General features: G+C 50.9%; 1 protein-coding gene and 1 long non-coding RNA gene across 3 annotated transcripts in view; both read left to right on the top strand.

The window, feature by feature from the left end:
* Window positions 1-2,052: 2,052 nt before the first annotated feature.
* The window catches only part of LOC309518153, a 68,750-nt gene continuing 56,334 nt past the window's right edge, over window positions 2,053-14,468 (top strand). Inside the window, exon 1 of the long non-coding RNA XR_014213368.1 lies at window positions 2,053-2,520. This is a non-coding gene — a long non-coding RNA (uncharacterized lncRNA). The remainder of the gene's footprint in view (window positions 2,521-14,468) is intronic.
* FXR2 (FMR1 autosomal homolog 2) overlaps window positions 12,194-14,468 on the top strand; it is a 30,703-nt gene continuing 28,428 nt past the window's right edge. The window contains exon 1 of one of the 2 annotated variants that reach the window (XM_082197638.1): window positions 12,194-12,498. In XM_082197638.1, coding sequence (XP_082053764.1) covers window positions 12,448-12,498 — 51 coding nt within the window. In that variant the 5' untranslated portion in view covers window positions 12,194-12,447. The remainder of the gene's footprint in view (window positions 12,499-14,468) is intronic. The other variant, XM_082197639.1, reaches the window with a different exon arrangement.

Genomic DNA, 14,468 nt, shown 5'->3' on the forward strand with positions numbered 1-14,468 from the left:
AATAAACATCAGGCTTATGAGCTGCTTTGCTTCTCAATATTCTCTGCTTGGCCTCTGTTCTTTTCTCTGACTAATGGAGAACCTGCAAGGGACTCTAGAAGGGCTCTTGTGTCCCCCATAAGGGAAGAAGGGCAGATTTTCCTTTCCATTCTTGGGCAAGGTGATTGAGCGCGTGGTTGCTGAACAACTCCAGGCACGCCTGGAGGATGCGGACCATTTGGATCCCTTCCAGTCGGGATTCAGGCCTCATCATGGGACTGAAACAGCCTTGGTCGCACTGGTTGATGATCTCCGGCGGGCTAGGGACAAAGGTGAGAGTTGTTTCCTAGTTCTGCTGGATCTCTCAGCGGCCTTTGATACAATCAACCATAACATCCTTCTGGACCGTCTTGAGGGGCTGGGAGCTGGGGGCACTGTTATACAGTGGTTTCGCTCCTTCCTCCTGGGCCGTGTTCAGAAAGTGGTGGTGGGGGATGAGTGTTCAGACCCTTGGGCCCTCACTTGTGGGGTGCCTCAGGGTTCCCTCCTCTCCCCCATGCTTTTTAACATCTATATGAAGCCGCTGGGAGAGATCATCAGGGGGTTTGGGCTGGGTGTCCATCAATACGCAGATGATACCCAGCTCTACCTCTCTTTCAAATCAGAACCAGTGAAGGCGGTGAAGGTCCTGTGTGAGTGCCTGGAGGCGGTTGGAGGATGGATGGCGGCTGATGGATTGAGGTTGAATCCTGACAAGACAGAAGTACTGTTTTGGGGGGACAGGAGGCGGACTGGTGTGGAGGACTCCCTGGTCCTGAATAGGGTAACTGTGCCCCTGAAGGACCAGGTGCGTAGCCTGGGAGTCATTTTGGACTCACAGCTGTCCATGGAGGCGCAGGTCAATTCTGTATCCAGGGCAGCTGTCTACCAACTCCACCTGGTACGCAGGCTGAGACCCTACCTGCCCGCGGACTGTCTGGCCAGAGTGGTGCATGCTCTAGTTATCTCCCGCTTGGACTACTGCAATGCGCTCTACGTGGGGCTACCTTTGAAGGTGACTCGGAAACTACAGCTAATCCAGAATGCGGCAGCTAGACTGGTGACTGGGGGCGGCCGCCGAGACCACATAACACCGGTCTTGAAAGACCTACATTGGCTCCCAGTACGTTTCCGAGCACAATTCAAAGTGCTGGTGTTGACCTTTAAAGCCCTAAACGGCTTCGGCCCAGTATACCTGAAGGAGCGTCTCCACCCCCATCGTTCTGCCCGGACACTGAGGTCCAGCGCCGAGGGCCTTCTGGCGGTTCCCTCATTACGAGAAGCGAAGCTACAGGGAACCAGGCAGAGGGCCTTTTCGGTGGTGGCGCCCGCCCTGTGGAATGCCCTCCCATTGGATGTCAAGGTGATGGACAACTACCTGACATTCAGAAGACATCTTAAGGCGGCCCTATTCAGGGAAGCTTTTAATGTATGATATTTTAGTGTTTTTTGGTTTCTGTGGAAGCCGCCCAGAGTGGCTGGGGAAACCCAGCCAGATGGGCGGGGTACAAATAATAAATTATTATTATTATTATTATTATTACAACACCTCCAATGAAGGAGAGGACGCCACCTTCTGAGATCATGGAATTGCAGAGTTGGAAGAGACTCTCCAAAGGTCATCCAGTCCAGCCCCCTGCAGTGCAGGAATTGCAGTTAAAGAATCCTCTGACAGATGGCCACCCAACCTCTGTTTAAAAGAGAGTCCACCATGTTCCTTGTGGAAGAAGTCCCCAGCTCCCCAAGGCTTTGCGACCCATCAGCTACCCTCCATTCAGCCGGCTGTTCAAAGCTGTTCCCAGGGTGTGGCCAAGCCTGCGGCCCTGACCTTGTCTAGTGGCAGCCAGTTCCACAGGTGAATTTCACAGAGTAAAATCCCACTGGGCCCATCACCTCCTGGCAAATAGAAGGGGAAGAAATGGAGGCAGTGAGAGATTTTACTTTCTTGGGCTCCATGATCACCGCAGATGGTGACAGCAGCCACGAAATTAAGAGATGCCTCCTCCTTGGGAGAAAGGCAGTGGCAAACCTAGACAGCGTCTTAAAAAGCAGAGACATCACCTTGCCAACAAAGGTCCGTATTGTGAAAGCTCTGGTTTTCCCAGTAGTGATGTATGGAAGTGAGAGCTGGACCATCAAGAAGGCTGATCGCCGAAGAATGGATGCTTTTGAATTCTGGTGCTGGAGGAGACTCTTGAGAGTCCCATGGACTGCAGGAAGATCCAACCTCTCCATTCTGAAGGAAATCAGCCCTGAGTGCTCACTGGAAGGACAGATCGTGAAGGTGAGGCTCCAGGATTTTGGCCACCTCATGAGAAGAGAAGACTCCCTGGAAAAGACCCTGATGTTGGGAAAGATGGAGGGCACAAGGAGAAGGGGACGACGGAGGACGAGATGGTGGGACAGTGTTCTCGAAGCTACGGACATGAGTTTGACCAAACTGCGGGAGGCAGTGGAAGACAGGAGGGCCTGGCGTGCTCTGGTCCAGGGTGTCACGAAGAGGCGGACACGACTAAACGACTAAACAACAACAACAAAAACCAAATATCCCAAGCAGGGCTTGTGGTGGGCTTGCATGGAAGGGGCTTGGGAACAAGGCTCCTGGGCCCTTTGGGATTTCAAGCACTTTCCAGTCACACTGGGGGGGGGGGAGAGGGGGGAGAGACAAAGGAAAGGCTGCGCATGACGTGGTCTGCAACAGAAGGGTGTCTCGAGGACACAACTCATCTCCCTGCCTCCACCCCCAGCTCTCTGTGGCTGCTTGAAGGCTAAAAATAAATACTTTGACCCCCGCATCTTCACAACCTCTGCGGCGGTGAATGGGGATCCTTGCAGAAGGGGGCAGCAGGGGACATTCCTGGCCCAGACCTGGGTGGTTCCCCTGCCAACCAAGGCATTCAGGCTTCACTGGGTTGGCGTCATAGGAGGCTTCTGCCTAAATGGGAGTTTGGGGGTGAAAGGCCTCATTGATCCCATCGCTCTGTCCCCCATCCCCATTTTTCTTCCCTTCCTGCCTGATGGAGAACAGAGAAGTCTGGGTTCGTGGGACCCACTGAGGGGGGAAAGCAACCTCCATCACTCCGACAGGCTTGTTTTAATATTTGGACACGAGTGCCTGGTGTCACGTAACGCCATGACGCAGTGTGGCTGGTTGTGGCCGCACGGTTGCGCACAGCGATATCGTTTCCTGTTTGTGGAAGACGCAGCAAGGCGATGAGGTGGCAGAAGCAATAATACAGTGGTACCTCGTGTTAAGTTCTTAATTCGTTCTGGAGGTCTGTACTTAACCTGAAACTGTTCTTAACCTGAAGCACCACTTTATCTAATGGGGCCTCCTGCCGCCGCCGCGCATGGACTGCAAGAAGATCAGACCTCTCCATTCTTAAGGAAAGCAGCCCTGAGTACTCACTGGAAGGACAGATCCTGAAGCTGAGGCTCCAAGACTCTGGCCACCTCATGAGAAGAGAAGACTCCCTGGAAAAGACCCTGATGTTGGGAAAGATGGAGGGCGCAAGGAGAAGGGGACGACGGAGGACGAGGTGGTGGGACAGTGTTCTCGAAGCTACAAACATGAGTTTGACCAAACTGTGGGAGGCAGTGGAAGACAGGAGGGCCTGGCGTGCTCTGGTCCAGGGGGGGCATGAAGAGGCAGATACGACCAAAGAACTAAACAACAACAACAAATTATTACATGGGATCAGACAAATTCATGGCAGACAGGGCTATCAATAGCTATAGCCTGCCTCCACAGTGGGAGGCAGCCATTCTTCTGGATAGCAGCTGCTGCAAACTGCAAGAGGGGAGAGTTTAGCTCTTGTGTTTGAATCTGCTTGCAGGTTTTCCCATGATGGGAATCCGGTTGGCCACTGTGAGAACAGGGTACTGGACTAGAGATCCATCATGGCTCTTCTTACGTTCTGACATGTGAACCTATGAAGAGACCTGCTAGATCACACCGCAGGCTTATGGACTAGCTTAGCATCCTGTTTCCACAATGGCCAACCCGATCCCTATGGCAAGCTCACAGTTTGTGACGAATCCTCTGACGAGCAGCAATGAATCAAGTGCAAAGGCCTTAAAAAAAAAAAGAGGGGGAAAATAAAGGTTGCTTAAAAACCAGAAATCCCAGGGGCAAGGAGGGGGGGGTGACATGGAAGATGCCACATTCTTGCTCATTCTTGCCCCGCCCTGGCACTCTGCCTGGCTCCCTAAAATACCACCTGATTTACGGGCAGCGTTTAGGGGAAAGCCGTAAAGAGTTTTTACAGTAAGAAGGGACAAAAAAGAAGGCGCAAGCGATCAGCCAAAGAGAAGGTCAAGGGGAGGTGCCGGGGCTCACATGCCAGCTGGTGTGACTCTCTGCCAACCTGCCTCGGAGACCCGGCCTTGTAGAGAGAGGTGGTAGGATAGGGCACCGGGCTTTGGGGTGTGCCCGGCTCAGATGGAGAGCCCCGTGATCGTGAAGTAAAGCTTGCATCCTGCAAAAGGCTGGAGACAGGCAGAACTCCTGGCTCCCATAACCCCTTCTGCATGCCATTCTCCTCTCAGAAATCCCTGCAGTTCTGACCCTTTCTTCCCTCATCTGTTGCAGAACGCCCCACTTCCCCTCAGCCCTGAGCCCAGAAACCCAACCTCTGATTTCCTCCCTCGCTGCAACTGCATTCTCTGATCTCACTGGCAGGGACAGTGTAGGGCGAACCGAAGAGGTTCTTGACTGGAGGACGTCATAAGTGGCACCGGCTCGTAGGTTTTTTGGGAAAGGCATTAATTCTTCGCATTTCAGCAAGTTGCAGCTGCACTGAGGGCGACAACAAAGCAAGGCCTATTAATACTATGAGCAAAATCTCCACTGCACGTTTTAACTACTTCTTCCAATCTGGGAAAAGTGACAACCGCCATTCCCAGCACCCCTGGGATTTTGGGTCCTGAAATTCCTCAAACTCCTAAAGGGCTTGAGAAATGGGATATAGGGGCAACATCCTTTTCCCACTGAGGAAAATATCTTCTCCAAGTTGGGGGCATATATGGACTGCAGACATTAACACCCCATAGTAACACATCCTGTGCCAATTGTTGAGAATAAGCTACAGCTTATCCTCCTCTCAGTGGCTGGGACAGAAACGTGGGCTCCCCTGTGATTGCAAGTCCCTCGGGGCAGAGACCTCCTGCTTTGTACTTTGCAAAACAATTTGCATGTTGTTGTTGTTGTTGTTCAGTCAATTAATCTCGTCCGACTCTTCGTGATGCCATGGACCAGAGCAGGCCAGGCACTCCTGTTTTCCACTGCCTCCCGCAGTCTGGTTAAAATTTGCAAGTAAGGTGGCGCAATCATCCTCATCAGATCAGCTTTTTTTCTGGAGAACCCAGAGGAGCGGGATATCAGCCCCTATCCCTAGTGGAAAACTTTATCAGACACCTCCTTGCTGCCCACTCCACACTGCCCCCCAAGCTTGCTTGCTCTAGTCACCAAAACTCACCTGATACAAAGCTCATCTTCACTTGTCTTACTGCCTCCCTGTTCTCATAGAATCATAGAGTTGGAAGAGACCACAAGGGCCATCGAGTCCAACCCCCTGCCAAGCAGGAAACACCATCAGAGTCAGCGACAGCAATGTCATTCATGCCACATGTGAAGCAACAGTTTGGAAGAGGAACATAAGAAGAAGTTGTCCTTTGGTCTATCCAGCAAAATACTGCCAACACTCACAGCATACCATCCAACATAGGGACATCTTATTCAATAATATGGGACGTGGGTGGCACTGTGGGTTAAACCACAGAGCCTAGGACTTGCCGATCAGAAGGTCAGTGGTTCGAATCCCCGCAACGGGGTGAGCTCCCATTCCTCGGTCCCAGCTCCTGCCAACCTAGCACACCAGTGCAAGTAGATCAATAGGTACCACTCCGGCAGGAAGGTAAATGGCGTTTCCGTGCACTGCTCTGGTTCGCCAGAAGCGGCTTAGTCCTGCTGGCCACATGACCCGGAAGCTGTAGACCAGCTCTCTCGGCCAATAAAGCGAGATGAGCGCTACAATCCCAGAGTCGGCCACGACTGGACCTAATGGTCAGGGATCCCTTTACCTTTACTCAATAATAACAGTAATAGCAATAATAATAATAGCAATAATAATAATGTTATTATTTATATCCCACCCATTTGACTGGGTTGCCTCAGCCACTCTGGGTGGTCTCCAACATATAAAACACTAAACATTAAAAACTTCCCTATAGAGGGCCACCTTCAGATGTCTCCTCAAGGTTGTATAGTGACTTATCTCTTTGGCTTGAGGATCCTGCATAAGTCCTGCTTGCAGGGTTACTGTTATGTACTAAGCTTGGAGGGACGCGGGTGGCGCTGTGGTCTAAACCACAGAGCCTAGGGCTTGCTGATCAGAAGGTCAGCAGTTCAAATCCCTGTGACAGGGTGAGCTCCCGTTGCTCGGTCCCAGCTCCTGCCCACCTAGCAGTTCGAAAGCACGTCAAAGTGCAAGTAGATAAAGAGGTACCGCTCCAGCGGGAAGGTAAACGGCGTTTCCGTGCGCTGCTCTGGTTCGCCAGAAGCGGCTTAGTCCTGCTGGCCACATGACCTGGAAAAACTGTCTGTGGACAAATGTTGGCTCCCTTGGCCAGTAAAGCGAGATGAGCGCCGCAACCCCAGTGTCATTCACGACTGGACTTAACTGTCAGGGGTCCTTTAACTTTACCTTTTGTTCTACCAAGCTTGGATCTTAGAACAATAGGCAGGTAGGATCCTAGAATGCAACAACTGATTGGCCTGCAGGAGCAGCCCAATCAGGCTCCAGGGTGGAAGCAGAATCAGCCAATCAGATGGGACCCATTGCGTAAATAATGTATATAAAGCCAGAGGTTTGGCCGGGTGGAAGGGGCGCAATTCATTCACTGTCTTACGACCTGCAATAAAAAGCTTGAAACCCCTACACAACTCCGAATATATTTCATTTACCATAATGGTCTTCTGGTTTGCTCTCAGTGTTTTGCATGTCTATTCCAGGGGCCTAATCTGGCTCCTGTGGCAGTTTACTTCCTGGGGTAAAATCCTCAATAACTTTGGGGTAAAATCCTAAAAAAAGCTCAACAACTTCAATCCCCCCCCCCAAAAAGTCAACAACTTTGGCTGACCCTATGGCCAGCCCCCACGGCCCTTCACTTCATCAAATCTGGCCTTCTTTGAAAAAAGTTTGGACATCACTGGAACTTTACACACCAAAGTAGCCAGAGAGAGCTCACAGTGTGAAGCGATGGGCACTAGATGGAGCTCTAGCCTTTGGGAAGGAGGCCAGTGAGATTTGTTTTTGTATATGACCAGAGATGGTTCCCATGACTGTTTTCAATGGCCTGGATCCTGAAAGAGAGAGCACCTGTGAGTACATGCAAAGTGACAACTTATATGCTGCAGCTAATCACAACGAGCATCTGGGTCAGAAGTTTTGACCTGAAGTCAGTCTCTCTCTCTCTCTCTTCCTTCCTTCCTTCCTTCCTTCCTTCCTTCCTTCCTTCCTTTCTCTCTCTCTCTCCCCCCCTTCCTTCCTTCCTTCCTCTCTCTCTCTCTCTCTCTCTCCCTTCCCTTCCTTCCTTTCTCTCTCTCTCTCTCTTCCTTCCTTCTTTCCTTCCTTCCTTCCTTTCTCTCTCTCTCTCTCTCTCTCTCTCTCCTCCCCTTCGCAACCTGATTGGCCTACAGGAGAATCCCCGAATTAGCCAATCGCGTGCAGCCCATTGTGTAAATAATGTATATAAAGCAGATATTTTGGGGGAACTTTCATTCCTCACTACTATGAGCTGAATAAAGAGCATGAAATCCACACTCGACTCCGGGTATATTTCACCTGTCAGGGCTGGTCACCTCAGCCTTACTTTTCGCCCCTCACCAGGTTGACGCGGTAGAGACGTTGACCAAAAGCTTCTCAGGATTACGACGGGTAAATCACATCTTTTTGGTGTGAGGCGACTTCTTGTCGGTGATGGGATCGCCAGCAGGTGGCCGCCATATTGTGAAAGGCAACGGTCAACGTATTCATCAAACCGCCTGAGGAGAATGATGTCGAAGGGCCCAAATTCCAGAAATCTCCATGCGGCTGCCATTCTGCGTCCGTGTCTGTCTGTTGTTTTTCTCCCGCTGCGTGGAGGACTTTTGAATCCCATCGAAACAGCAAGATTCCTGCTGTTAGGCTTCTAAAAATGAAAGCACCAAAATTTGATGTTCTGAAGAGAAAATATGGACGACATAGCGAAGGTTTTGTGGCATTTTGCACACTAAAAAAAAAAAAATCTTGGTTGTGGAAAAATGCCCTGCCTTCAGGAATGTCTGGCTCACTCCCTCCTGTGCAATCACACATAAATAATAATATAAATAAATTTTTATTTATACCCCGCCCTCCCCGGCCAGAGCTGGGGTCAGGGCGGCTAACACCAGTAAAATTATAATAAAAACACAATGGGGGGGGGACAATTTAAAATACAGGTTAAAAATGCAATTTTGAAGGAATGGGTTTCCCAAACCCAAAACTGACTGTGCAGGCATTTTTAAACTGCACCAAAATCCCCATTTCTCCTTAGCTAAAATGCATAAACTTTAGCCGTTGAGCAAATGCAAAACAAGAACACAGCTCTCTCCCTTATCAGTTAAAGTCAAGGCAAGACTGGCCTTGACTTTACCAGTAGAACAGATACAGACATATCTTATGTTCTGACCACAAATGACGGGGAGACCCGAGTCTGGGACTAACGCCAGAGCATGTTCTCGGAAGTAGTGACCTTTTGCTCCAAGATAGGAGTAGGAACAGGAAGATCCTTTTATGGTCAGAAGTACAGGAAGGAAGATCCTTTTATGGTTGAGAGTACCAGAGCAGGAACATATGTGATGTCAACCTGTGTACGTACGCCGACGTGGTTGGGCTCCTAGGGGAGGAGTGAGAGGGTGCCTGGAGGATATATAAACTGCATGAAACCTGTCATTTCTTTGGACTTGCTGTGGACTTGATCACGCAAGTGCCTTCTGCTATCCGGAGAGCAGAATAAACTCTTTCTTTGAACCAACTTGGTGTCATTTTGACTTCCTTCCTCCTGTCCCGGAGCAACGCAGACCCAATCAGTGAACTCCAATAAGGCTACAATTTAAAATGCAGCCTCGTTTTAATAATAGCCCATAGATCAAAACCATAATGGAGATCCACTTGGGGGGGGCACATAAATGTCCACAGCTGCCATTTTGTGTGAGGTAAATCCCAAATGTTACCAGAGACATCGTGGCTATTTGGTTTTAAGAGTCCCACAGCGCCAATTTTTGGGACTTCCTTGCTATGAAATAAGTGGTCTTTTGGCAAAGTTGCCTTGCGAAACGGCCATTTGTGTTTTGGCTTCACATCCTTTCCCCCCCTATTTTTCAAATTGATTTTCCAAAATGTTTTTTAAACAAACAAATACACAAGCAAACATAAATCTCAATTTAAACCAAACTTAGTAACATTGTTAAGGGACTTCCTCGTATCCCCCTGGTTGAATTTCAGTGCGTATCATTTTAACGGTTTTCCAAAACCAATATTCTTCTAAAATTAACTTAAGCACCTAATCTCCACGCCCCCTTTTCCAGTTCAGTATTAAACATATTAATTCACCACATTACCTATTTAAATCCTAAGCCTATCTGTTATTTGCAAGCGTCTCCAATTAATTTAACTTAACATATTTAACTAAATAGTCTTTAAATTTCGTCCATTTTTCCTGGTAATCCTCCTCCTGTCAGGACCATCATCTCCATCTGCCCATCTTCCACTGTTGGTAGTTCTTGTCTTTTCCAATTCTTAGCTAGTAAAATTCGAGCAGCAGCATACAAAAATAATTTAACACCTTTGGCTTCACATCATTTTGATGTGGCTCTCTTGGTGTGGCCTTATCCCACCGTCGACAACAGTGCTGTTTTGATTTATTTTCGTTTTATTAGAGACCTTTCAACAGGCTTGCTCATATTTTGACTATAGTTACAGATAGGTAGCCGTGTTGGTCTGCCATAGTCAAAATAAAAAAAATTCCTTCCAGTACACCCGGACAACACCATTACTGGCCCCAACAACATCACACATACCATCTCGGGACTATTCAATTGCTCATCGTCTAACATTGTGTATGCCATCAAATGCCAACAGTGTCCTTCAGCTCTCTATGTTGGACAAACAGGCCAAACCCTACGCCAAAGAATAAATGGACATAAATCTGACATCAAGAATCACAAAACAGAGAAACCAGTAGGAGAACACTTCAGTCTCCCAGGACATTCTATACAAGATCTCAAAGTAGCTGTTTTACTACAAAGGAATTTCAGAAATAGACTGGAAAGAGAAGCTGCTGAATTGCAACTCATTACCAAACTTAGAACCATGGAGAGACCTGGTTTGAACAAAGACATTGGATTCTTATCTCATTATACATGACTAAGCCATTTCTCACCTTCTCACCCCTTGCATTTTCCTGTAAGACCTATTGCAGTCGTTAAGAGTCGTCAACAGGCTCATCCCAGCTACCTGCCAATCTCCCATTCCCACCACCCTTCTGAGTAATACCCCTCCCCACCTTCTCACTATATAGAAGGATCTGGCAACTTCTGTTTCAGTGTATCTGAAGAAGTGTGCATGCACACGAAAGCTCATACCAAGAACTAACTTAGTTGGTCTTTAAGGTGCTACTGGAAGGAATTTTTTTTTATTTTGACTATGGCAGACCAACACGGCTACCTATCTGTAACTGGAACCATGGAAGGCACCACATTGAGCCGCATGAAATGGAAGTCCCTCAACCTCACCAAGAAACTTGCACAGGTATAGACTGATATCTTCTTTCTTACTAAATGCAAGAACCTGGACATTATACCCAAGGGTCTTAGAATTAAGAACCCTCTACAATCCATGTATCCCACTGAATATGCAAGAAAACTATGCAACAGGTATCTGAAGAAGTGTGCATGCACACGAAAGCTCATACCAAGAACTAACTTAGTTGGTCTTTAAGGTGCTACTGGAAGGAATTTTCATATTTTGACTATTAAGGAGTCCCAATAATTTAATATTGAGTTCTGAGTGGGTGAATACATACTGGAGTACCCTACGAGTCTTTATTGCGTTTAAGGCTGAGGTAAAATATACTACGTTTATTTCTTCAATGATAGTAATAATAATAATTATTATTAATAGTAATAATAATTATTTCCCTCAAACTCAAATTAGCGCCGCGAGGGGCTCGAACCCGCAGCTCTGAGGAAAGGGGCGGGATAACAGCACCCGCCTCTCGTGACTGACATTGGTCTGCTGAAGAATGTAGGCGTGGCCAAAGGCCGAGTTGCGGGGAAGGGCTCCTCTCCGCTCACATTACCGCCCTGTCGATTTGACATGAAGAGAAATCCAATCAAGGAAAGGGAGAGCCTGATTTGTGGGCGGGACCCTGCATGTGATAGGCACTTCCAAGGAAGAGGGGCGGGGCCCCCACAGCGCAGGACGCTGAGCGACCCTCGAGGGGAAGACGCCCGCGAGCTCGAAAATACTGTTAAAAAGCGGGGCGGGGCTTATTCCGGAGGGGGGGGTATGATTGGCCAGCAGAGGCGGGACCCGCTCGAGTTCTGTCCCGGGGTTGGCCAACGCTCGGAAAGCCTGCCGCGCCTGCGCCTTGGCGCTGTGATTGGCGTCTCGGCAAACCCCGCCCTTCCCTTTTCGATTGGTTGCTTGGGAGAGAGGTGGGAGGGGAGGCGGGCGTGAGGAGAAACAAGAGAAGTTGTTTGAGTGGCGGCGCAGAGAGAGAGAGAGATAGAAAGAGTCACCAAGCAGGCTCCTCCCTCCTGTTCCCCGCCCCTACGGCGCGAGCGCTCGCCGGCGATTGACCAAAGGCAGCGGAGGCGCCCGGGGATTGGAGCCTCTGGCGCGCGGTGGGCGTGGCCCTAGGGCTCCTCCTCCGGCGCAAGCGTACGCAGAGGCACGCACGGCGAAAGGGAGGGGGCGGAGCGCAGCGCGCGCGCTCCTTCTCCTCGCTCTCTCTCTCTCTGTGAGGGGAGGTCTCGCTCGCTCGCTCTCCCTCCCTCAGAGGCGCGCGCGCGCGCTCTCGCTCCTTCCTTCTCTCTCCCTCTCTCGCTCTCGGCGGCGCCGGGGAAGCCAGAGGAGGAGGAGGCCGGAGGAGGAGGAGGAGCGGCGGCGGCGGAAGGCCGAGAGCGGAGTCCGGGCCGCGCCAGGCCGCGGCTGGGGGCCGGTCACGGTGGCGGAGCCGGAGGAGGCCGGGCCCCGCCCCGCCCCCATCCCCCCACCGGCGGCGGCGGCGGCACCACAACCGCGGGGGGGCGGCGGCGGCGGCGGTGTCCGGGGCGGCGCTTCCCCGTCCCCTTCCCCCTCCTTGGCGGCGGCCGCCCCTCCCTCCCCCTCGTCCCCCGCGGGGCCCATGGAAGGCCTGCCCGTGGAGGTGCGGGGCTCCAACGGGGCCTTCTACAAGGTGAGGAGGCCGGGGTGCGGGGACAGGCGTTGCCGTGGAGACCGGGGGGTGGGTGGGCGGGGCCCCAGGGGTTGCCATGGAGACCCCGGGGAGGGCGAGAGGGGCTTCGAGGCGGGCGGGTGGGGGGGGGCGGTGGCCACGCTGGGCGCCCGGGCCTTCCCCCAGGGTGAGGGGTGGGGAGCCCAAAGGCAGGGGGGTGTCTGTTTCAACTCCACCCCCCAAAAAAAAAAATCTGGTACGTTTTGTGGCCCCCTGGGTTGAAATATGGAGGGGGGACTCCTCTTCTGTCGGGTGGCTTTTCTAGGGGCCATGCAAAAGGGGGAGAGGAAGAGGGCATCTTGGGGGGGGGGCTTAAGAGGAAAGTGGGGTTGGGGGCTCTGGAAAGTGAAGCCCCTACAAAGGGGGAAGCAAGGGCTGCTCGGGGTCCTGCAAAGGAGACTCCCCCCTGGGCGTGGGGTTGAAGGGGTCAGAGGGCCCGTTGTGGGGCGGGGCTGAAATATGGGGGGGGGAGACTCTTCTGTCTGGTGGCTTTTGCAAAAGCGAGCATGGAGGAGGAGGGCATCTTTGGGGGGCTTAAGAAGAAGGTGGGGTTGGGGGCTCTGGAAAGTGAAGCCCCTACAAAGGGGGGAGGAAAGGGCTGCTCGGGGTTCTGCAAAGGAGACTCCCCCCTGGGGTTGAAGGGGTCAGAGGGCCCGTTATGGGGCGGGGGGGGGGGAGCTGTGGGCCTCCAGGCTTAAGAGGAAGGGCCATGGTTTGGGCGTGTGTTGCAGATCATGGGTGGATTGGGAGTGTAGCCTGGGGTTGGTTGCAAGTGGTCGCCAGGTCAGCGTCTATGGCTTAGAAGGGTTGAGTCCAGTGCAGCGCTCATGTCATGGCTTTGCAATGCCGGGGATCAGTTTAACAGAGGCCTCTGCTCCCTTCCAAAGGCCTGATCTCATGGGCAGGCTGGGAAGGAGGGGTCTCTTGTGTCACTTGAGCCTCATGTTGCACTTACCTGCTATTTTTATTTTAGTTTCCTCTATCAGGCACATCTTTGGAGTCCCTTCCCTACATTCTAAAGCCTGCCTTTCCTGGTAAGGTACTCCCTCCAAAAGAGAGTACCTTGAAATGCCATGAGCGTATTAGTCAGCAGCCATCCAGCAGGCAGAAATATATTTATATCACACTGCAGTCGAGTTTAGTGCTCCTTTATTGTGTAAGGAAATAAGGATGGGAGATCTTGTAACTGTATCTGTTTGCTGCTTGATTGGCACTGACACATGTTCCTTCTGACTTGCCGCTCTTCTCTCCCAAAGTGCTTCTTCCGCCCAGGTGCTGCAAGTAAATGTATTTATAAGGAAGGTGATCCTTGAAGTAACTTCCTGCCTTGTAGGGAATGACTCTGTATGTATCTTTATGAAGCAGGTGCTGTTAAAATAGGGAGGAAATAAACTCACCTTGGAAAGTACCACTGTTCAGTGGTGGGAGTGTTAAGTTCCACGTTCCATGCCTGACATCTCCAGCTGAAAGGGCCTCAGGTAGGACAGCGAAGGAAAGACCTCTGCCTGGTCCTTGCTGCGTCTCATAATGGACCATACAGGGCCGGTGGTTTGGCGCAATAGGAGACAACTTCATTTGTTTGTGCTTTGAAATATGTTACGAGGCAAGTGGAGTGATGGGTCTCTCCCATCAGTGGGATTATTGTCACCCTGTCTTGCTATAATAAAATGCTGAGTTGCTTTATATTCATTTCCCTGATTAGTTCCGATGGGAAATTAATCGTCCATCCGGCTTGCACAAGGCTGGGCCCAGCTGAGATCTCAGCCTGCCTTCCAGATTCAAGGCCTGCTCTTTGCAGTTTACTGCTTTTGAGCATCCAGTCATGTTCAGTGGAATTACCTTTAGTAGACTAAAAGCAGTTCATCGTAGCAAGACCTGAGTTTCCCAAGTAACTTTCAGTGTCTCTAAATTAGGACCAACAAGCTGTTCCC

The sequence above is a fragment of the Podarcis vaucheri genome, assembly GCF_965113315.1.
Source record: "Podarcis vaucheri genome assembly, chromosome: 13".
NCBI lineage: Eukaryota > Metazoa > Chordata > Lepidosauria > Squamata > Lacertidae > Podarcis > Podarcis vaucheri.